The following is a 24129-nucleotide window of genomic DNA, read 5'->3' as shown; positions in this document are numbered from 1 at the left end:
ATAAGTCAGATATGTTTTTAAGTCAGACAAAGTAAGTCTTATACAACTTTGACACAAATAAACAATGTAAAGCATACCAATCCACTCGACTAAATCTGTCCACTATCCCCACACTACCATCATACTATGATACCATGTGGCCAAAAACCATAATTGCACCTAAGGAATCTCACATGTTAAATATGTGTTGTCCCTTTGGCCTTATATCGTGAGGGGACGCCATTTTGTCTCAGGGCTGTTTTCCAATGTTTTCCTCATAATTTTATACATTAAATTACACACTTTTTGTATATAATTGTAAATTTTGGTAATTCGTGCACTGCGGTTTATTTTTTTGTACAGTACACAAGAGTTACTTCCATGATTGAAATGGAAGTAGTGGAACCGTGTTCAGTTCTTATCTCAAATGTTCGTAAGTCGGGGACTACCTGTACATTAAAGCACTTATTATATAAAAAAATGATGCAACAAGAAAAAGAAAACTGCTCAGCTGTCCAAAATGATTGCATACTCTCTCACTTTCCTTCACTCTCTCTTCTTACTCTCCCCCTTTTCCTCTCTTACCTTCAGTGCCTCTCTCTGCTGCTCACTGCAGCTCTCCAGGATATCCTCTCGTGTGTGCAGGAGCTGGTCCACTGTGTCCTTGTGGCGGATGATGTCGATGTTGAAGGCTCTCTGGACTTGGAGCTGAGCCACCGTCACGTCAGGTTCCAGACTCAGAGGCCCCAGGGAGGCCAGCTTCCTCTCCGTCTCCCCCACCCAGGCCAGTTCCGCATCCACAGCCTCCTCATACTGCAACACAATTGTTTTTTTTTGTTTTCACTTAATATTGTCGCATTCTTATAGACAAGCCCTCGGATTAAGAGAGAAGATTCACAAAATGCAGCATTTAAAATAAATAGGATTAATGCTGTGCGTTTGTTGAACTGGGTTTAAAGTATTCTTGGGTCTTAAAACAAAGCATTACTCATACTGACTATGTTTACATAAACGGCAATTAATTTATTTTTCCCTGCAGATGAAGAATGGCCTGTTTATATTTTTACTAAGCTCAGCAATCCAGAGAAAAGCTTCGATTCAAACCATATTCATGTGCCTGTGCTTTAAAGTGAACATTACAGCCTGAAGCCTGAGAGTGCTGCTAAAATGGAAGGAGTTCAGCAGGTTACCACAGTGTTCAGTCGCCTTAACTACATTCATAAATCTTAAATTACACCAGCCTCAGCAAAACAGCGGCCAAACCACAAACTATTCGACACTCTAAGAATTCTAAGATAGTTTTAAAAAAGAACCGTTTCATTTATTTATTAACTTAATTCAATTTCATTTTGCAGTCACCCTTTTGTTTAGTGTCCGCTGTGCGGCAATTGCTTACATGCCGAAGAGCCTAATTATAAAGGTGACCCGAATCAAAAGGTTTACATGACGACTATTTTTAACAGGGGATGGATTACTAAAACAGACTAACTTCTTTAAAACGGATTCAGTACCTGCTGTGACCTCTGGATGGCCGCCTGCACTAACTGCACTCTTTGCGTAATGGTCTCGTCGGCCTGTCTGTAGCGTTGGTTGGCGTCAGCCACTAGACGGTCCAGACCCTCACGTGCTCGCCAGGGCACCAGATCCAGCAGCGCGCTGCCCACCTCGTTAACCGTGTCCAGAATAAGCCGCTTCTCAGCCGACACGCACTTGAGGTCCTGAAACAAAGTGCATACAAGGAGAAATGAGACACTTCACCCAAACGTACAAAGCATCTAGATCTACAGGTTAAAATGCTCTGAACTAATCAAGGATTTACTTTATTTAAATTCCCTTTAATTTGTTTTAATATTTAAATAGATTTTATGGTGGCTCATGTGGCTAAAGCTCTAGGTCTGCGATCTGACCATTCAGGTTCGAAACCCGCCGTCGAACTCTTAAAATCCTTTATACCTTCTGTCTCTCTTGATAGGCGGGTGTTGTGTCTGACTCCATGTTGTTAAGCTCTGCCTCGACAGAATCGAGCCATTGGTTGAGGTCCTCATGGGCGCTAGCGAATCGGGTGGCGAGCTGCAGGGCCTGCTCCAGGTTACGAAGGGCCTTGCTGCTGCCTGCTGTCATCTCTGCATATCGGCTCTTTATTCCGTCCAGCTTCTCCTGGATGAGCAGCACTTCTTCACCTGAAACACAACAAGGAAAGAGTCAGAACTTTAAGATCCATAATTATAAGCAACCAAGAAAGTACAAGGAGTGCCCTCGGTACCTGTGGTCTGTTTTAGCAACGCCTGTCCATTCTTAATGGCCTGGTCCACTGTCTTCTTCCGGCTCACGATCTCCTCATTCAGCGACTAAGAGAGACCAAGTAGCAAAATGTTACATATAAAAAAAGACAAGAGATTTTTCTCCCTCCCATTGCAAGAACCAAATCTACTGCGTCATTAAAAATGCCTCGCATGTCCTACCAGAGTGTACTTATGCTGCTCTGCCAGCAGCTCGGGCTGGTAGTTCTGCACTGAGACTTCACCCAGGCGCTGGGCCACCTCGGCTAGCCAGTTCAGCACCTCCACCTCCTCCTCCCCAAACAGCTGTGCATTGGCCAGGGCCTGCTCCAACATGGCTGCTCGCCGAGAGCACCAATTAAGGAGCTCAGTGTGCCCGCTGCGGACTGAGCCCACACGCTCACTGAGCCAATCACGGTCTGCTGCACAGCTGAGAGGGGAGAGAGTTTGGCCAAGTGCCTCTAGATGGTCCACCTCCTTTTCCCGAGACAACACCTCATCTTGGAGGGCCTGAGGTTTTGCCCACAGATGAATAAGAAAACGATGGGGAGATATGGCATTGGGGAGAAAGACAAAACAAAGGAAAAATGACCATGCATGATGAGGAAAAAAAACTGAAAAACCAAAATGACTAAAGAATTAAATCATAATAATAATGAAAACATGAAATATAGGAGTTAAATCAAATATATACTCAATGAATAAAAGATAAATATAACAAATGAAAACTTAAAAATCCACGAAAAAACTAAAATCACAGACATAAATAAAATGAACAGGGTGGGTTGTACAGGCTGGGCTTGATTAAGCGCTTTCCCCAATATGTTCCTTCCCAAGCGTTCTTTACATTGGTTCTTTCTACCTGACTATACTAAACACTTTTAAAACAAATAGAAACCAAAACTTCTCTTGAGCTTGAAGACAGCAGCATCTTACACCACAGCCACAGTGGTGTTCTGTACCTTATGGCGGCTGATTTGCTGGCTAATTTTGGAGGCCTGGGTTCCCATGGGCTCAGCGGAGCTCAAGCGTCTCTCGGTGGCACTCAGCCACTCTCCCAAAGGCTCCACTGATTCATGGAACTGCAAAGCAAGAATCTGCAGCTCCTCTAGCTGACGTTGCCTGCAGGAGAAGCAAAGGCTCAGTGCACGTGAAATAACTGTTTTATACCGACTGTCACATTTTCACCAAGCGTCAGGGTATTGACTTGCTTCTAAAGGAATCGTCAGGCTCTCACCTGGCATTGGCCTTGTCCAGCAGATCCGTCCATCGCTCTCCTAAGCTTCGCAGCTGTCTCTGGATCTTTTCTCTGTCTTGCGTCTCTGCTGTGGCTGCGATGCGTTCGCCTTCAGCCCGGATCATCTCTACAGTCCCACGCCGGTCATCCAGCAACCGCTGCAGCAGCTGCAGAAACAACAAAACAATTGTAAATTGTAAACAGTTGTAAAAGAAACAAACAAGCTGTTTTTCCACCACTAATCATTAATTTTACCACTAATTAGATCCACTAATCAATCGATCGAATAATATTGATATAATTTATAACAAATATATAGTTCATGAGATTTGTTTTCTATTGGATAACAACATTCTGCTTTTAAAAGTAGACGGTTATTACACAAACTCAACTGTAAAAACTTTTACTTCTGTCATTGGGAAAGCCTCACCTTCTGTTCTTGAATTTGTGCTTTAACCACACGGTACTCAGCTGACGGTGGCTTCTGATTGGCTATCAGCTCCTCTGTGTCATGTAACCAGCTTAACAAAGGTTCCAGAGCATCTTGAAACTTCCCACAATGCAAAAGGGCTTCCTGAAGCTGAGCGATTCTCTCAGCGACCTAAAGAGACAAACCAAAACGAATTCAAATGACCTACAGTACATGTTAAAGCAGCAATACTGAGCCATTTAAGAATTTGCTCACCAACTATGACATAATTGCTTTTTTTGCACAGACACCACATAAATCTATCCATTAGCCAAGCTGCACAGATAACGTAATCTGTTTTTTTTTCCCATGAAATGAGTAAAACATGAGCTAAGGAACACCTATTAATGTAAAAAAAAATATTTTTTTAAATATATTTATATATCGACAAGAAGCAGCTTTACAGAAATTCAGGTTTAAAAATTAAATATATCCCCAATGAGAAAACCAGAGATGATGCCATAGGGGGCCAAAAAACCCCAAAAAACTCAGTGACTCAATAAGATAAAAAACCTTGGGAGGAAATAGAATAATAAAAAAAAAGAACCATCCTCAGTTCATTCCACATCCTTACTTAGGTTTCTTACCTCATAATGATTACAGCAACAGGAACTTGAATCTGGATTACAGATGTTTCCCGGGCTAGAAATCTGACCTCATTTCCCTACAGTGTCGTATATCTCTTACTTATGAATGATACATTTCACTGTTTCAGATATTAGATATGGTTTTAAATATGGTTTTATGAGCGCTGTACATCATGAAGCCCTACACAAACCGTTTCAACCTTTTTTAACTTTGTCAAGATTTATTTAAGGCATGAAAACAAGTGCTGACTGTTAACCCATTAAACACCTTAATGAGGCGCATTCAAATAATTTTAGTAGAGCATGTCCTTCAAGATGCAAAACTGTAGTTTGCCAATGAAAATATATGCTAAATATATGATTTTGTTGCACAATTTACGTCATGCCGTAAGTTCTCAATTAACATCAAACTAACATAAAAAAAAAAACAATAATAATAATTTGCATAATAAACCTGACATAATTTCGTACCCTTTTGTTGAGGGAGTTCCACTGCAGGTTGGTGGTTTCCAGGTCATGCTCCAGGGCCTGTGTGTCTGTGTGTTTAGCTGCACTCTGGATGAGGCCCTGACCCACAGCATTCACATGGTGCAGTTTGGGCTGGATGCTGTCTACCTGCTCACGCTCCACAGCCTACACACACACACATCAAACAGAGAGAAAAAAAGATGAATGCATTATACACACTTTTCAGCAGCAACATGATGGACGTGGTAAAGTGCTTAAAAATTAAAGAGCTTTGTCCATCTCCATTCACTAAAAAGACAAAAACAAATATAGGGCTTTAATTCTGTATAACAGTACTTCTGAGATCTCCAAGGACACTTAACCACAACACTTAATCAGAGACTCTGGGACAGTATTTATATTAGTGGTTTGCACACAAGGACAGGAACAAAAACACAACCGACCGCTATCAACGCTGCAGCTGAGGGCTCTGGGGAAAAACCCGGGAGACAAGAAAGCGAGGTAGATTTAAACCGGTAAGCTTAGGGCGTACAGGCGTATCCTCTCGTATCCATGTTGGAAAATAAAAGAGCTACTGATGGCCTGGGTGTTCCCTGGGTGCTTTGATGTCCTGTTGTAATAATTATGCATGAAATGTGTTTCTCATACTGCTTAAGTGGAGACCAGAAGAATTCTTGATAGAGGTTAAGAAATTACAAGTCAGCATCTGCCCCATATTTGGAAAATCCTGTTTTCATTGCAGCAGTGTGTATCCATTCAGAGACAGCTGTTTTGCAGTGAAGGCCAGCTCCGGGCTTTAAACAGGATATCTGTTGGTCTCAATAACAATGGGCTACAGCCGTGAGCCACCACACCCTCTCCCCAACAAAGTGTGTGCGTGCATACGTGGACAATATGCAAGTGCGTTGTCTGTGTGCAGGGAAAAGTTGGTGCTTTCATTTTTATTAGCCTTTATTAGCTTTCGCTCAGTTCGGTCTTTTACTCAGACTTGGTGCTTGTGGACATTAAATCAACTATTTCTCACTTGTTACACCCTGCCCTTCCTCGATCTACAGTATCTCAGGCCAAAAGCCGCATCAGACACTACTGCAGTCGAGCTCTGGAAAATATCTGAGATGCCTCTCATTCTTTTTCTTTTTTTCCCCCCGAATCTCTGAACGTGCCAGTAAGCTAGTCAGTGACTCTCGCACACTGGGTTCATCTTCTCTCATTACCCATGTTTCTTCTGTTGCAAACAATTTTGCCAAACTCCTCTTTTGTTTCTCACCATGTCTCCACATATCATTCTTTCAGTCCTGGCTGCCTTCCTGCCCAAACGCCAACCCACATCTCTATCCGTTCCAGTCTTTATATTTTCTTTTTTCTCTTTCAGTACAAACCACAAGGCTGTGTTAAAGTACTGACAAAAGGTCAGCCGCATCAGAGCAAAGCGGTGTTGAGTTAAATCGCTTACATAATTCTGTTACAAAATATTCATATGATTTCGCAGTTCTTCGTGGAAATAGTATTATTTAGTGTAGAGCCTCGAAGTGAAGCGAAAAAGAAATACGGAGGAAGCGAAGGAAAAAACAATGAGAGCGATAAGTAGGGAAAAAAAGAAATGCAAAGTCAAGCCAGATTTAAAATGGCCACTTTCCATTTACAGACATTACTGGCAATTAATTACACTGAGTCAATAAAAAATGAAGAAAGGACAAACACACCCACACACACAAAAACAATGTGTGTCTAATGAAAACATATAAGCAATTACGAACTGAATATTAACAATATAATATTTCAAGAAGACGTGATAACAAAAAAAAAAAAAAAAAAAAAAAAAACACTGCATAGTTTTTGTTTTGTTTTTTGGAAAAAATTAAATTTCTTCCTTATTTTCCTGATTGTTTTTCACTTTTCTTCCTATACACTACACAGTTAATAAAATACATTTTTACCATCAGTGTGCTTTTTTTAGGCCCTTTGTCTCAATCACTCAAATAGCAGACTTACATTATAAGTAATATTAAAGTCATGTGATATTAAATGGTTTGTCATTTGGAAATTCAGGAATTAAAAATGTTATGAATCAAACAAAGCATACTTTAAACAATGAGCCATGATGATTTTTTGATTATATTGATTCAGTAACTAAATCTGTACTGAGGGAGATGTATGGAATTTCTTTTTAAAGTTAGCAGGTGTAAACTGTGGCTGTAAACGTTTTGGGCCCTTGCTTTAGATGCTCGTTACAATTAATGCACATGGAGCCAAAACTTTTAGAATGTTAAACCATGACTTCATACCTGGCTGAAAGCTTTGCTATTGTTGAACTTGTGATGAACTGTGTGATTGTATGTTTGTGAGTGTGTGCATGTGGTTGTCAAGCTTAAAGCCCCGCCCTCTCTTTGTCCCTCGTGACACAGGTGCTTCCTGCGAGCAGTCTTTCAGTACCATCATTTTCAAAACGGTCAAACGTGCCTGTATTATCATTTTCCACAACACAGGTTCTTATTCTCATGCTCCACTCCTTCCTTTCTATACAGGTTGCTTGTTTGTCTCTGCTGCATCAAGTTTACTGCCAATCCACCTTGGGATAGTAGTTCAGATGCGGAGATGAGATCGACTTTCCTCTGTCCCCTCTCTGGCTAACAGCTTTATCACCCACTCTTATCATGAGCATTGCCAGGTGTTCAGCCATGGAGCCATTTTGTTCCATGAATGACTGGCCTGTGATCACACCCCAGAGAGTTCCCTGTCGTATCTCAAAACAACCACGGTTTAACTATGCATGTTCGCTGGCGACCGTTTCACAGCCCCAAAGTTTACATTACATTACATTACGGATTTCCTGTGAATTAGGTGCCCACCTCCCCGGTGTTACAGGGGAAAGTTGAATCAGAAAGCCCAGGGCTGATAAGCTTGGCATGTTCTTATCATCTATTTATATTCTCAACAATGTTTTAGTGTTCCTGTGTTACTGGCAACAGCAACTCCCCCCCCCAAAAAAGCTTTGTGTTTATTTCTCACTTCCCTATCTCAAAAACAAGGCCTTCGTTATGGCGAAAGGGGAGGGCACTTTTTGACAAGAACAGGTAAGGTGAGGTGGTGTGGGGTTGTAGATTTATAGCAGAAAAAGAGGAAATGGAGATTTATAGCTAGTTAAGCTTTAAAAAAACAGACACTCCATAAGAGACACATTATCTTGGCTTTTTTTTTTTCGTTCCTCTTCCAACAACCCACAAAAGATATTAAAAAGTTTAAAACTCAATTTGCTTGCTGATTCATGGCGGACACTCAGTAATTATAATGCTCTTTGCCAATCATGGATAGGTGATTACATTTGGGGGACAAAAGAGGCAATGACTCTGCAGAAAAGCAGAATTACCAATGTTGAACTATGACTAAATGAAATGTAGATGGACAGGCAGGGCTTGGCCATTACTTAAAACGAGTAATATAATAACAGAAGCACATCAGGTCTACATCAGCCAGACTCATGACACACACCACAACAACCGTAACACAGAACAGACACCCGACCAGTCACAGCAAATTAAGAGATCGTCAAATATATAGATGATTTTCGAAATCATAAGCAAACAGCATCTATTTCCTATTCTGTCTCTCCTGTATACAACCCAATTCTCTAGTTTTCCGTCAGAAAGACATGTAGAATATACAACATGTATACACGCAACAAGAAAATATCCGCACAAAAAACTGTACATTTGTTACCAAGCTACTAAATGTCAAAATTTTTTTGGACATAATTTTTGGTCATGTTTATTTTAAAGAAAAGGAAAAAAAAAATCACAAGTGTAAACATGCAGACTAAAACTGTGGTCACTAACTGAAGTCAAATGAAAACCCTGTTTGCATAACCCACATGTAAGCAGTGTGAATACAGATCCAGATTGTGGTCAAGGATGTATAATTATATGCATCCACTCACACAGCGAGATAAAAAAGTGGATCTATATCCGTTCCTTAACAAACAAGTTTCATTTTTTGGGAGTAACGCTAGTTAAAACTAGTTGAAATAGTTAAAACTGTTGAAATACTACCACAGTAGTTGAAGTTCTACTTAACAAAAGAAACAAGTTTTTTCCTAAAAGTGTAGTAACAGTAAATGGAAATGCACATTCTACGGCACAATAGGTAATTTTGAATGGCCTTTACCTCAGTGCAATCGCATGGTGATGAAACTGACGCTCCCTCATCGGGATGAATTAATTGACAAGTGACGTCTTTTTCATCAGACGGTTCAGAAATTTCTTGTTCGCACTGGTTTTCACAAAAAAGTCTATACAAGTCCCCTGGTTCAAGTTGCTCCCACTGATCTTGACATGGGGGCACTGAAATTGGTCTTGACAAATCGGACTCCCAGTCACTATCTTCGTTCATCAACCCTAGAAAAAAATCCACACCCGATTGGCTAGTCTCAGATTCTGAGTCCAAGTCTCGACAGTCCTCACCAGCAGAACCGCCATCAGACACTAGAGGTAGACGCTCAGGTGCTGCCAGGTACACGAAGCTATCAGAGGATAAAAAAGACCCTTCTTCCTGGTCAGGGCAAGGTTTGAGAAGGGGACTAGGAGGAGTAGATTCCATAAGTGGGGATGGAGGACAATCCTGTAAGTACTGCGATGGGACTGCCACTGCTAGGTAAACAAAGCTGTCAGTGGGAACAGATGAATCTGCATTCTTGCCATCATTGTTTATTGGTGATTTGGAGACTGGGGAGTGAGGAGGAGATTGACTGTTGTTTGAGGGTGCTTGTTCTAGAATGGTTGAGCTATCAGAATTTGGGGGCCTCTGAGCTTCATGTGTTAGCTTGTGCTCACGTACAGACATGTCCTCAGGCACAAATACCTTCTCAGCTACTGCCGAAAGTTCCTTATAGGTCTCCACAAATAACATCACTTCTACTTCTTCAGAATTTAACTTAACTGAAACACTGGGGTCCAAATCCACACAAGATTCCACATTGCAGATATTGCCCTCAATGTCTTTTTCTAAATTACTGCCTAAATCAGAAGTTTCAAGAGACAGCTGGATAATGTCCTCTTTAAAATTAGACTTGCATGTATCTAACTCACAGTCATTATGTTCTTCATATAGTTCATTAGGACTTGGTAATAGGTCTTCATGACTCACTAAGGTATGGACCTCAGACACCTTGTCTTTTATTTCATCATCTACCTGTTCTTGTTCCGATAAGACTCCACTGCCCAGGTCTGAATCAGTTTCTCGTCTGTCTGCTTGTGTTGTATCTGACAGAATAGTTCCGTCCAGGTGATATGTCTGAATTCCACTAGACTCTGATTCCAACAAAGGCTCATCCAAAGTGCATATACCAAGCATGGGTGTGGTGTGATCCTGTGCAAAACTGGTGTTAGCATCACTATCATAACAGCTTTCACTCATCATATCATCAGTATCCTTGCTGGAAATATTCTGATCTGTTCCCAAATCCAATGGCTCAGTCTGAAAAGGCTCTAACTGGATTATATGATCAGTGTTCTTTGTGAGGCCAGATTTATCCCCTATATCCTCAGTCTGAGCATCTCTCTCCTCCTCTTCCTCTTCTTCTTCTACTCTAGGTAGGGTATGGCATGAAACCAAAGGCTCAGTGGGGTTAGATATTAGAGTTGGTTCAAGATTAGATGCATCATTTCTTTCCTCCTCCTCAATGCATTGTCTCTCTAATTCCAGAAAGAGGTCAACAGATCCATCCTCTGAACTTGGGTAAGGAGAAACACTGGCAACTTCTGATCCTCCAAAACCTACTGGAGGGGTCAGAAGAGACCTATAATCTGAGGTACTGAGCTGTTGTGTCTCCCAATCCTGCAGCTCAGATTCCTCCCCCTCTACTGTCCATGAAATATTGCTTGTTTCATGACTATCCATCTTTAACACAACCTGCCAGTTCTTTTCCTCCATCTCTAACCGTTCATTTTCTTCCCTCTCCAGTACCTGTTTCTTCTTTTCCTCATCCTCCAGTTCTTTCAAGATTCTCCGCTCATCTTCCTCAAAACAAAGTTCTGAAGCAGTACGTTCTCGTAGTTCCCCCGTAGAAGGTGGCCATCCCAAAAGACCTTCGGCACCACCTTCTTGGCTGAGACACGGGGACAGTGGTAAGCCCCCATAACTCAGTCCCTCCTCCTGAAGGAAAGGTGAGGGGGGATCTAACAGGTACAATGACTCTTCATCCAGATCACTGTCCTCTCCCAGCAAAGGAGGCAAGGGTGGCAGAATTGACAAGTTGTGAAGTACCACTCCATGCCCAAATGACCTTTTTATACCTTTTGTAGTACGAGGCCAGGTACGGGCTTTAGTGGGAGGACAAAATACTGGTTTTGGTGGTATCAATGGGGCAGTATCCTGATCGTATTCCAGGAATGGTGACTCCCTCTCAGAGTCTGATGTTTTAGTTGCAGCAGTATTCCAATGTTGTGGTTGTTCTTCTGACGCACTTCTTATACTAAGTAAGGGGGCTGCACTTGGCTTATTTTTCTCACCACTCTCAACCTGCCTCTGGATACAAGGGCTGGGTTGTGGAGACTTAGCAGCATCCTGCTTTCTTTGAAGTACTGGAGTAGTCTTTAAAGATGGTCTTTCTTTAGAAGGAGTAGGCATGGGCTTAATTTGTTTTGACTGATGAGGACGCAACTTTGGGGACTCTTTTTGCTTGACTGAATGTGATTGAATGGAAGAAACTGGGCTGATTGATGGAGTGAGGGTTGGAGAGTTGGAGATCAAAGAGTTGTGAGGGACAAGTGAGGAGACAGGAGAAGGACTGTAGGAAGCAAGAGGTGGGGTGGATATGGAGGAGGCTGGAGCAGTTACTAAGGAGGGTAATGGATGGAGAGGTGAAACTGGGATCCCTGCCCCAGATGATCTTTTTTCTCCATTCTCTACAGGTGAAAGCTCTAACCGCTCAGCAAACTCGGGATAAGTTGGGGGCATAAACGCTTTCCAGGATCGCCGATTTGGATTATCTTTCTTGTCACCAACATGATGACGCCTCTTTGTGACTACAGCTGCTCCAACGGCAGCTGAGTTTGATGCAGGAATAATAATGCTGGTGCCAACACCCCCTACAGATGGCATGCTTTGAGCATCACCAGTTAGTTTGAGAGCATCAAAAATCACTCTTTCATCTAACCTTTTTACCCCTGCATCAGCAGACCCACCTCGCGCCACAAATACTCCACCAATGTCAGCTCCTAAAGTCCCGTTGCTGGAAAGTGTGCTTCCTTCACCTCCACCAGAGCCCAAAGTGCTTCGAGATGGCTGGTTAATCTTAGAGCCTTGGTCAATCTGCTCGTTAATCCGCATGGTGTCATAAATGGAACGCTGTGGTACATAGCAATCCTCAATATAAGCTTCCTCATCATCGCCCTTTTTAAGACACCTGGGATTTTGCCGCAAACAGTCTGGCCGGCTCAGAGGCTTCCCCATCCCATACAAGTGTGCCCTCAAGGGGCTGGGATGGGGCACAAACTATTCCACAAATAAGTCCTCCAAAATCAGGTTGTTTCTGAAATTACTATTGTAGTAACTGAAGCCCTCAAGTCTTAGCTGTCCAATTATTTTTAATAAACATTGATCCGCAAAAGTTTTGAAAGATGTTAGGATACTTATAATCCAGGGCAAAAAATGATAAGCAGAGAAGGATTAGAGTCCATGGCTCTCATATACAATGTTATTCCTGATCCTTCCCGGATGAAGCACATCAGGGAAAATGCCTCAGTCCGACTGACACATGTGTTAGTCAACATATTAATATGTTCCTTTTTGTAATTCATGCAGGCAAATAGGAGAAGCAGGGAAATCAGTTATTAACTGTTTCAGAGGTCCAAAGTCCAAAAGAGAGTGTAAACATTTTATGCAGGTTGCACTCCCTTTGTTCTCATTGTGATTTCAAAAGAATCCTCCTCTATCTATTCATCTACATCACAATCCTTTCCCCAGGTTCCTTGCAGCCACTTCCTTTTGAGTCTCTGTCTCTACCACAACAGGAAAAATCAGAGAGGTCTTAGTAACTTAAGTTGTTTCAAAGAGAAACTATGAAAGGCTCCTTTTAAGGTGAGAAGTCCATACTCTGTTGCACCAAAAAGATGTCGGGGGGAAAAAAAAGCAAAGTATCCATCAAGTGATTTTGTCTCTCATTTTAATGTTCTTTCAAGCACATTCTAATTCCTTAAAAAACAGTCTAGCAGTCAGATTGACAATGTTTTTGTATGTCTGGTCAGATGACTGTCATGTAAATACGTTTTCTAACGCTGTGTGGGACTCACTTGTCAGACAGTTGATCGCTGTTTGTAAAATTTTCCTTGTCCTCTTTTTAATCCAACAGCAAATATCTGAGAGACCAGTTCAAAACACCGCATTTTCATAACTATTTTTCCTTTTCTGTTTCGACCGAGTCTTGGTACTTTCAATGAATGAAATTTACCTCATCTTGAAGTCGTTTCAAAAACAAGAACAAGAACAGAAACAGAATATTAATCCTCTCACTGATTGCCTTCTACATTCCTCTCATCCGCAGTGGAGTGAAAATCTGTAAATCCAAATGACAGCCATGTCCAGAAGGGTTATGTTAGAAGTAGGTATAAAGAGGTTGGAGGTTTCAGCCTGATCCGGACAGCAGCGAGCATAGAGCTGTGGGACTGTATCCAGAGGGCAGAGAGGCAGACAGTACCTCGTACCAAACGCACACCCTTCTACTCGGGGCACTCTGCTTTTCAGACAATCCCCAGACGCACTCCCTCTTTTCTCATCTTCTTTCTTTTCTCTGATCCAGAAGAGAGCATAAGAAGATGCGTGCAGGCAGAGTTCTTCTTTTCCTCTAGTGCAGACTCTCTCACTGTGTTCTCGGGCCACTGCGCTGGTGAAATGGTTTGCAGCTGCTAAAAAAATCTCCCACTTTTCCTCTCTCTCTCTCTCTCTCTCTCTCGCTCTATCTCTCCCCCTCCCTCCCACTTCTCTCACTCTCGCCTCCCTTTTTTCTCCCTCTGTTTTTGTTTGAATCCAGCTCCGTTTGTTCTGTTTCCTGCGCTGGTATTAAAACACAGGAAGTGCTCCAATCGTGCCGGTTTCCTTTCCCAAAAAAACACACAAGACCAAGCTGAAAAATGGAGGCTGAGATAGAGCTTTTGGTAGGAGTGGCCACCGTGCCAGTGGGAGTGACTAAGCAGGGAAGTTGATGTGTTTCAGTCGAATCACCAGCTTATAGGATCAAATCAGCTTAAGCCCATGGTTGTATATGTGTAAAAACTAATTAAGTCTTACATTTGAAAGTTTCTTGTATGATTCAACAGTTTGTGGTGCTACTAAGAAAAGACTTCAAAAGAAAGAATCAAAAGCACAAATTCTACGGAAACAAAGAACAAGAGAAAAGAAAGAGGAGAAAAAAAACAGGATACAGACGATGTGTCAGTGGGAAGTAAAGAGGCTTATCAATAACGGCTACTCGTTTCTTTCCAAAACAACCTAGCATGTGTGTATACGGAAGCAAAAATCCCCTTCTCATTCTCTTCTCTCTGCTCCTCCCTCTTTTTTTTAAATAGCTACTTTGTAATTGAACAAAACGACAAGGGAGGACACACAGAAGTCTGCAATATTCCCCACTTGTGCATTCTCATCTTCTGCTCGTCTGAAACCCTATCCAGCCCTGAGCAGAGAGCGTGGTTAGTTGGGGGGTGGGGTTGTGTGTGTGTGTGTGTGTGTGTGTGTGTGTGTGCTGGGGGGTTAAAAACTGCAGCCACTGCTTTACAATGAAAATGAATAGACACTGAACACTGAGAGACAGCAGCAAATGAAAAGTTTATGCACAAATGTCATTCTTTTCTTCTTCTTTTTTTTTTGTCTTGGTTTTGTTTTGTGTCCTGTCCCTGTTTTATTTCTCTATTTGCTCTCCTTTCTTCACGGCCTTTCCTTATTCGGTCGGTGCCGAAGTATGTATAAAGAGCTCTGGCAGAGAGCAGTCACTGCACTAACGCATGCTTGCTTACCCTCCCACTCTCTCTCTCTCTCCGTTGCTAAATCCCAGACGCGCGGACGCACATGTACGGAAGACACCCGCGCACACACACACACACACACACACACACACCACAGTTGCTCTGTGAATCACCCACACTGTCCATGCTCTGCGTGTCCAACAAGCTAAATACTTTCTTTTTCAATTCTTTTTTTTTTTTTTTTTATCCTTTCCTTGCTGTCTTTCTTCCTCACTCCCTTTTTCTTTCTGTCAGTCTAGTTGCAGCTGTCAAGCTTGCTTCCAAGACAAACCTCCCAGTGGAAACAAAAGGGGTTTGTCTGTCTCTCGCCCTCATGCGTGCTCTGTTTCTTTCTCCTTGAGCTCAAACTGACCAGCCACACTGCCATGACTCCACAGTGGATTAAACTTGCATATTTATTAACCAACATCCATGTCAACCGTGGAAAATCTAAAAAAATAAATACTAGTGATGTAGAAATCGTGATTTGTTGTTTGTTGGTTAATTTGGTTATATTTTTATCTACTTAAAAAGGCAGAATATTTATTGTTACTATTGACAGATATATTGATAGACCATCGATTTTCACAGTGCAAACCCAGCCTCCATCTATATATAGAATAAACTTACTTTGTTTAGGTGAAGTAAAATTCAGTGCTTGACCCCGTGTCTATCCCCTTCCCCCTTCCCCCTTCCCCTTAGTCAGTCCCGACTGCTCATTTGGCTTCTAGTTAAAAAGTCACAGCCTTGACTCAGACAGGAAGAGGGAGGGCTCAAGCCTGAAATCCCCTAAAAACAGACAGACTGGAATAGTGTGTTAAAGCTAAGCTACAGTACGTTGTAGAAAACAAGCAGGCATTAATCTATCATAAACGCAAGAGGGCAGAGAATGCTATTGACTTTGCAGTGTTTGCTTTAGGACAGCACCTGTTGATTCGTTATCTCCATCTCCTGCTAGCTCTTGCCGCCCCTGCTCCTGCCCCTGCTCTTGCCCCTGCTCCACCAATGACTGAATACTAACTGTATTTACGCAACAACCGAGATGCTTAAAATTACTGTTTTTTTAAAACATTTTTTAAGATGGTTTGATCCCTCTAAAGCGCCCCGCTCCTTCTCTTATCCTTTCTCCTTTTTCCCTTTGTGGTATCTGAGCACCCCAGGCACTGACACTCCCCCTTTTCTCCTCGATCTCAGCAGTAGTTTCATAATTAACCCGCAGGCTTTACCTGAGCCCCTCGATGTGAATGTGTGCATTGTTCTCCTCTTAACCAGACACAAAAGCAAACCAGAGAAGCCAAATAAAAGGCCAATCGACTCTTCCCATTAAGGTTGAAAATGGGATTTCTGGTGTAATTTCTTACCGCTGGGTGATTGTCTGGAACCGTGAATTACACACAGCGAATGTTTTATACAGAACTGCATGCTTTCTTGTACCTGATTGATTGGCACTTAATACCGTGTTCCTGAAGTAGATCAAAGAGCACACGAAAAGGCAGAACAGACGTAACTCGTGTTAACCACCCTGAAAATCACCGTCATTACGACAGTTATTAAGCCGCCTATTAATTCCACACATCAAGACGGCGCTGTTGTTTGTGCAAAGTGCTTTATTTATTTCAGTTGGTGAGCTAATAGAGTGTGGCTGAGAGGGAAAAGTGGGCTATGCTATGGAATGCCACAGTAATTCACAACAGCTGAAACAATACCAGCCAACGGGAGAGGCAGCTCTCTCTCTCTCTCTCTCTCTCATGCTAGCAGGATATCGCCTGGGTAGAAAGTCAAATTAGCAAAATTAAATCATCAGCTAGTGCTAATTATGTTATGCTAATCTAATTTAACCCTGCAGACAAAGAGAAATATCAACTGTGAAAACAGGCACCAAAAAAAAAAAAAAAACCTATATCAAATTCTAATGGATCTCATTGCTACTGTAGGTGTTGTGTTTATTGCTAGGAAGGAACTGCATGGGAAAAAATGAAGACTGCATTATCATGGCATTATACAGTACATCATTAGGAGGAGGTCAACCCAGAAATTTGGATTCTTAACCATAGAGCTAGAAGACGCCAACGGTATATAATTGGCATGTCCTCATAAGCGTCAGGTAGACAGCAAAGAAATTCACTGCGATTTCACTAGATGTTAAAAAAATAGATTATGTCTTTATGCAAGTACTATTTACCTACTGTGTTTAGGATGATTACTCCATAATAAAATAAAATCTTTATCTTTGGAATTCTGTAACAGACTGTGCAGCAAGAAGTGTTCTCAATGTCTGATAATATGATGAACATCGTCTAATAGTACAAGCTCCCATTGATCACTTACAAACAGTTCTGCTTTCATTACATATTAATCAGCATGATCTGATCTTGTGCAGAGTCAAATATACAGAAGCAAGCTTTGATATCGATATATTTGAGTCCAAAAAGACAAGTCCTTGGGTGTTTGGGTGGGGGACAAAAAGGCCTCGACACATTCATTGCCCTTGTTTTGCTAGAGGACCACAGAGAAAGCAAAGCGACAGACAGAAATAGGATTAGAGTGTGTAAATGGAGTACGAGTAAGTTATAGCAAGCAAGAGTGAAGACAGCACGCTGCGCTCAGCTTGATTTAGAAGCTATTCACCGGTTCTAACCAGCCCTGTACAGGAATGCCCAGTTGGAAAGCATCTTTTCCCTGTGTCTGCGTCTCACAGCCCACCCCTCTTTCTCTAAGCTCAGCTGCTCCACTGTGGTGGTGTGGGATGAAGACACACACATACACACACACACACACACACACACACACACACACACACACACACACACACACACACACACAGTGTACACAGGCCACGGGAATTTTAGGGAGACCACCACACCCTGTATGTGTGTACGAGATTATGTTTGTAAGGGGTCGAGGATGGGGAGACAGCTGAAATTCCGACCGCTCCAAAACGGCCCAGAATTAGAAATATCGTTCGGTGAAGTCACCCTCCCAGGCCGTACACACACCTACTGCTTGTGCGCTCGGCTATGTTTTGAACAGGGCCGCGCTGACTGGCATCTGAAGCACTCGGCGCGATACGTACATATGTTTAGCCTTTGGGAAAGACCTCCATAGTAGAAAATGCTGGTGAGATGATTCATCTGGTTAAGACCCAACCCATTATTTAATCACTCCCAGAATGCCTCAGGGAGCTATACGCAAAAATTTGACACCTTCTTCTAATGTGTACTGACCTACTAGCCAAGACACATCACAGACAGACAGACAGACAGACAGACAGACAGACAGACAGACAGACAGAGACACGTATGCACGCACACACACACGCCTTGCTTATTTGGGTTTATCCTGCCTCCCCCTTTCTCTAATCTCAGCAATGACATCACTACTTTGGATTGGGTGTCTCTGAAATGGAGTCTGGCTTGCATGAGAGAAGGGGGAGAAGGGGCGATCAATCCCTTTTTCATGGCAGACAGCCTTTCTGGCCCTCTGAATTACCTTCGTGCGTGTCATTGTAAGTGAAAAGGGTGTGGGGGGGGGAGGGGGATACAAGAGCGGGCGAGTATGAGAACCGAGACCCAGACAGCATGGGAATAAGAAAATTTAATAGACAGCAAATGAGGACGAAAGAAGAACTTGAAGAAGTTTCTTCTCACCCTTCTCTCCTCATGACCCTTTTCTAAAAGTTTTCTAAAAATACCTCATGCACACAGACCCTCTTTCTAGACTTACAGCAGCAGCTTGGCCTCCTTAATTAGCACTATTAACAGAGGCGGGTCCAGATTTTCAGACATGAGGTGGCGATGAATGAGCACACTAAAAGGAGACAAAAGCTAAGTAGATATTATGTATAATTATGCTTTTGTAGAATATCGGATTTGTTCCTTGGTGCAGGATAAATTGCAACATGATGACATCATAGTTCTGGCTTTATGAGTACTCTATACAGTACTTCTATAATTCACAAAGGATTTTGTCAAAATATAGCACGTCAAGGATGATTTAAATCAAGCAGCTGGACCGGGCAAGTAACAACACCCCTAACGATATGATAGCAATAAAGAAAAAAAAAAGGACGTTTTAAAAAGGATGGTATCGGTTTTATTATTTTAATATGGTGTGTATTGTCAGAATTTCTATATAAGCATTAACTTTTAAAAGAAAGTTTTACTTTATTGATGTTTTCTCATGCTCTTGTATTCAAAAATATCCTAAGCGTTGATCTGTGCTAAATGAGGTGTTTGCTAGCTTCCAGATGTGGCGCAATTGTTTTAGCGTAAAAATAAATATCACGATGCGTACCATGTACAATGGCAACATTTTCTTGTATCATGATACAATTTTCTTATGTGACCACGAACTCACGTACCATGCTACACGACTCTAGCTAATTTACCATATACATGCTTTTTGCTAATTTTCTTTCTTTTTTTCTCTCTCATTCCGCTGACTGTTCGCCTTCAGAAACTCGGCCTTCACGCCTGCTGTGAAGAAAGAGAAAAGAGAGAGAAAGAGAAGGTGGGGGCAGAGGAGCACGAGTGTGTACAGTAGCTGACATTGTTATTAACAGGAACAGTAAATCTGAAAGAACTCTTAGACGGCAGGAATTTCAAACAAAGGAACACCAGGAAGGCGAGACAAAGACCAAGGAAGAGGTGCAAGTAAGAAATCAAAGTAAAAAAAAGAAGAAGAAGAAGAAGTGCAATAAAAGAGGAGAACATTCCGCAGCTGAAGTGCAGCTTGGATGAAGTATAAAGCTCTCTGCACAACCACTCGGTGCAAGTTCTAATTAGTAACAGGTGAATTTTCAGGACAAGCTGCCAACGTATCTAATGCGAAGCCAACTGGGCGAGTCTGCACTAGTCTGATGCAGAGACACTGGGAAGAGACAGTGTTCCAGTAATTCGCTCTGCACTCAGATTTAGCTCCGTGTCCGTCACCACAGTGACAGGTCTAATGAGCACTCGTAGCTGGCGTCGAGCTGTTACGAACAGAAACACCTCCAGAAGAATCCTTCATTACCAATGGCTTTGAGAATGTTACGCCGCATTAACCAGACCTGATAGATTAACACGCCGAAATTACTGCAAGCTTCTCTCAGGGGAAATGACTCAGCAAGGTGAGCTGCCTCAAAAGAAGTCGCTGATTCACTCTCTCCTGGGCTAAGAACGCATCTCGAACCTCCACAGTGCCTCTATTACTCCCACACTCCGACCACATTTGACGCTCTGGAGGGGCATGAGTAAGATCCGGAGAGGGAATGATACAACCTCAGAGGCACTATAAATACAAGAGTGAGCCAGGGAGAAAGTGAAAGGGGTCATAATTAATCAGCCGAAGGGGTAACAGGACGAATGCGAGCAGCCCTCTCGGTAAAGCAGCAGGAGTGACAGGGACATGCTGATTCCCTCCTCCCGCAGAGAGGCATGCTGGGACGAGGGCCCAGATGGGGGCTGAGAGTTGCAGAGTTGGAGGTGATTTAATAAAGCGTAAAGCTGTGATTCATTCCACGAACGCTTGACAGCCCGCATAGAGCATGAGCTGGCTGAGTACACAAGTTCTTCCAGTGACAAGGTGCTTAAATCTGAAACTCTTGCACTTTCCATCAAAAAATATGACTGTACACAACCAACACTTCCATCAGTTAAAAAAAAAAGTTTACTTTGAATTTCCGGTGACTCTTTTCTTCTTTCTTTAAGGGGCAAGCGAGTACAAACCATGCATATAAAATATCTCCTGTTAGCTATTACGTTAGAAAACACCTACACCACATTATGAAACTGGAGATTAAATGGGTAGGTCTGTGAAAATGTACAGTGCAACCTATTATTCAACTTAACTATCTCGATAAAATTCATCACTTTTTACTGTGAAAGTGAGAAAAAAAAACTGTGAATTCGAGACTCTTTTAAAACCGTTCTATGCCTCCACATGAGTCATTGGCAATGTCCTAGTCCTCGATGGAATTAAAAAAAGCATGTTTTGAAGCCACAATTACTGTGTCTGCCATGGCAACATCAAATCTGCTTCAGCCTGGAAAAAAAAAAAAAAAAAAAAAAACTTACCTTAAATTCCTGTAGCTGTTGCTTGATGACCTCCACTTCAGTTCCCACGACACCTTGTGCATTCAGGCCTTCCTCTGCCCGGTCCAGTAACCCCTGCAGTTCTGCGAGGCGGGTGTAGAACTCCTTCACTCGACCCTCAGCTTCTTCTATGAGTGCTAGGCGACCTTGACCACGCTCGGCCAGCTTGGCTGCCTGGCGACTCAGAGCCTCTGTCTCCCTCCTGAGGGCGAGGAGATCAGGGGAGCTACCCTCTCGTCTCAACATGGCTGTGCAGGCACCACCATGGCCTTCGAGCTCAGTCCGCAGGGAAGCCAGACGTCCCAGGAATCCTCTTATTGCGTCTGCCTGTGAGGCCAAGGAGTCCACATCTCGGCCGACGGGACTCAGGCTGTCCAGCTCGTCGTCTAAGTCGGCCAGGCGTGAGAAGACATCACGGACATGTGACTGAACTTCTCCGACACCCTGCAGACGTGACTCGAGGGAAGCGCAGCACTGCTCGATCTGTGTAACGGACATTAACATCATTAATCACTTAATAAATATCCAAGCCACCAGTATTAGTTGTTACACATTCCTTACCTTCTCAGTCACTTCTCCAAACTCCCTCTCTGTGTCTTGAGCCTGTTGCACCAGCTTCTGCCCTCCATCTTCATTGCACCCTTTTGTCTGAGGCGCATCCTGTGCCAGCCCCTTGGCCAGATCCCGCAGATATACCACTTGTGGCTGAAGGGAGCTGAGAATCTCCTGCTGGCTGCGCAGGCGCTCCAGACTCTTGTTACTGCATGCCTGGGGGCCCAAAGCCTCCTGCACCTCGAGCTGATGCTTTGTCGCCTCCAGCCTTCTCTCTACCGCCATTCTACCATCTTCAAACTCTTTCAGCCTGCTGTTCAGCTCCTCCAGCTGAGCCATGCGTCCATGTAACCTTTCAGAGAGGCCATCCAGCCGGCGGTTCAGCTGGGCTTTCTCATCCCTCACCTCCTCCTCTCCAGTCCGGCTCTGCTCCAGGAGCTGGTCAGCTGCCGAATTCAGAGCCTCCACTAGGGGCCGTCGGCGATCCAAGTCCAAGCCTAAATGCCTTGCTTTCTGCAGGGCTTCTTCGAGGGCAGCAGGCTCCAGAGAAGGTTGGATCTCCGCCTCTTTCTGCTCACACTCCTTCAGCCAGGGATCCAGCTCATCCCGATGCTGCCTGTACTGTATGGCACGGCCCAGTGTCTCTTTGATATGTGCTTGCTTTTCTGTAAAGCGCTGGCTTACTTCCTCCCAGTCCTGGCGCAGTTTGTTGAGCCGAGCCTGCAGACCCGAGCGCTCATCTCCAGCAGGAAGTGATGCCAGGATAGATGCTCCCTCAGCCTGAATGAGCTCGTATGACCCTCTCTGTTGTGCCACACCACGCTGGAGCTCTTCTTGTTGGGCAAGGAGGGCTTGGAGAACTTCAGGTTGGCAAGGTAGAGGGTCAGACATGCCAGGTGTACCTGCAGCAGTCTGGCCATCTAACCAAGCACGAAGCTCCTCAAACATTTGCTGGAACTGCTGTGTGCTTGAGAGAGCAGCTTGTAGCTGAGACAGGCCATCGGCTGGAGACAAGCACAGAAAAGAAAACGTGTAACTATGTGTGATGCACAGATCTTATATTTATATTAAAATATATTACTGATAAAGTTCAGTAATGTATCAATCTATTATAAACACAGCAGGAAATGACGAATCTTAATTGTTTCTGCATGAATGCACAAAACATTATTCAGAAATTAATTCATTAAAAAAAGTACCAAATGTTTAATACTGTACATTTGTGCTGTCACATGGATTAGAATTAAATTATGTATTTATGTGGCTGAAAGTCAAAGAAAATCACAAGTTGATGCATACTTTTGTCATAAGAAGATTTTATCACGCCCAAGTAATTTTTTCCCATTTCTTATAATTACATAAATTTGACTGATACATTTCCCATCTTTATCTGGGGCTGCCTCCTATCCCTACTAAGAACAGACACATCATTGCCTACAAATCTTCAAACTACCCTCTCTCACCTGCTCTTTCCTCCAGGCTGTTAAGTGGTCCACTAACACTCTCTAGTCTCTTATTCAGCTCCTCTCTGAGGTAGGGCTCCACCACAATAGCGCTGAGTTCTGCACACAACTGCTCAGCCTGGACCAGTTGACCTCTCCTCTGCTCCAGCTCTGCACGGATCTCTCCTGTTTCCTTAAGCCTGTGGCGCAGGGCTTCAGGCTGGGCACTAAGCGAGGCCTGGCCATCCAGCTTCTCAGCCAAATGAGACAAACTTTGAGAGAGCTCCTTGAGCAAAGCCTGGAAGCCTTCGCTGGTACCCTGAGCACGCTCGATCTGATCCGATCGCCCAGACAGACGAGATGTCAGGTCCTCCCACTGCTGGGTGATGGAGCCCAGCTCCTGCTTCACCTCAGCTACATCCTGGCTGTCCCCAGATTTCTGCTCTTCAACGGGTGACAGGATACCCTCTGCTGCCTGGGTCAGCTGGTCAAACTGAGCACGCCGTGTCTCAAATTCACGCAGCATAATCTGGGAGGGAAAGAGAGAGAAAATCATTCATAAAAAAATTAGATTTAAGGAATTGTATGTTATTATTGCTATAGAAGTCTATATAATTTTACCAAATTATATTATGCTGTATGACAATGAAGTTGTTGGACAACTATTTAATTCAGTACAATAGAGGTTTTACATGAACAAATAATTTACATCCTTAGTGCTATGTGTTGCTATATAAGGTGTTCTAAACAATTTTCCTTTCTAGACTGTCATTTCCTCACAGGAAAGCAAAGACGTTAGAAAACAGGAAATTGTATAAATGGAAAGCAGGAAAAATGTACAAGTGAGTGCAAGGGTTTGCATACCCTTATGTATGCAATATACTGTACTGTGTATTCATATATATTACAAAGAACTTTTAATTCTTCACAGTAATAAATGGTGTTATGCTTTACATATGTTTTTTTAGAAGCAGTCGAATATTCAATAAAATATTCATAATTATATCAGATCAAATGTTTGTACTCGCCTTTCTGTGTTTTCTGTGTTTCCTT

General features: G+C 42.9%; 1 protein-coding gene across 14 annotated transcripts in view; it reads right to left on the bottom strand.

Moving 5' to 3' along the window:
* macf1a (microtubule actin crosslinking factor 1a) overlaps positions 1-24129 on the bottom strand; it is a 189597-nt gene that overhangs the window by 22845 nt on the left and 142623 nt on the right. For all 14 annotated transcript variants that reach the window (XM_053491902.1, XM_053491909.1, XM_053491907.1 and 11 more), the window contains 12 exons: positions 23098-23605; positions 21644-22638; positions 21065-21565; positions 5023-5184; positions 3926-4096; positions 3496-3662; positions 3221-3380; positions 2442-2768; positions 2243-2327; positions 1933-2159; positions 1491-1697; positions 565-792 (listed from right to left, as the gene is read on the bottom strand). In XM_053491902.1, the coding sequence (XP_053347877.1) occupies positions 565-792; positions 1491-1697; positions 1933-2159; positions 2243-2327; positions 2442-2768; positions 3221-3380; positions 3496-3662; positions 3926-4096; positions 5023-5184; positions 21065-21565; positions 21644-22638; positions 23098-23605 (3738 nt within the window). The remainder of the gene's footprint in view (positions 1-564; positions 793-1490; positions 1698-1932; positions 2160-2242; positions 2328-2441; positions 2769-3220; positions 3381-3495; positions 3663-3925; positions 4097-5022; positions 5185-21064; positions 21566-21643; positions 22639-23097; positions 23606-24129) is intronic.

This window comes from Clarias gariepinus, chromosome 3 (assembly GCF_024256425.1).
Source record: "Clarias gariepinus isolate MV-2021 ecotype Netherlands chromosome 3, CGAR_prim_01v2, whole genome shotgun sequence".
NCBI classification, from domain to species: Eukaryota; Metazoa; Chordata; class Actinopteri; order Siluriformes; family Clariidae; genus Clarias; species Clarias gariepinus.
The sequence above is the reverse complement of the archived record's forward strand: the minus strand, read 5'-3'. Positions and strand labels throughout refer to the sequence as shown.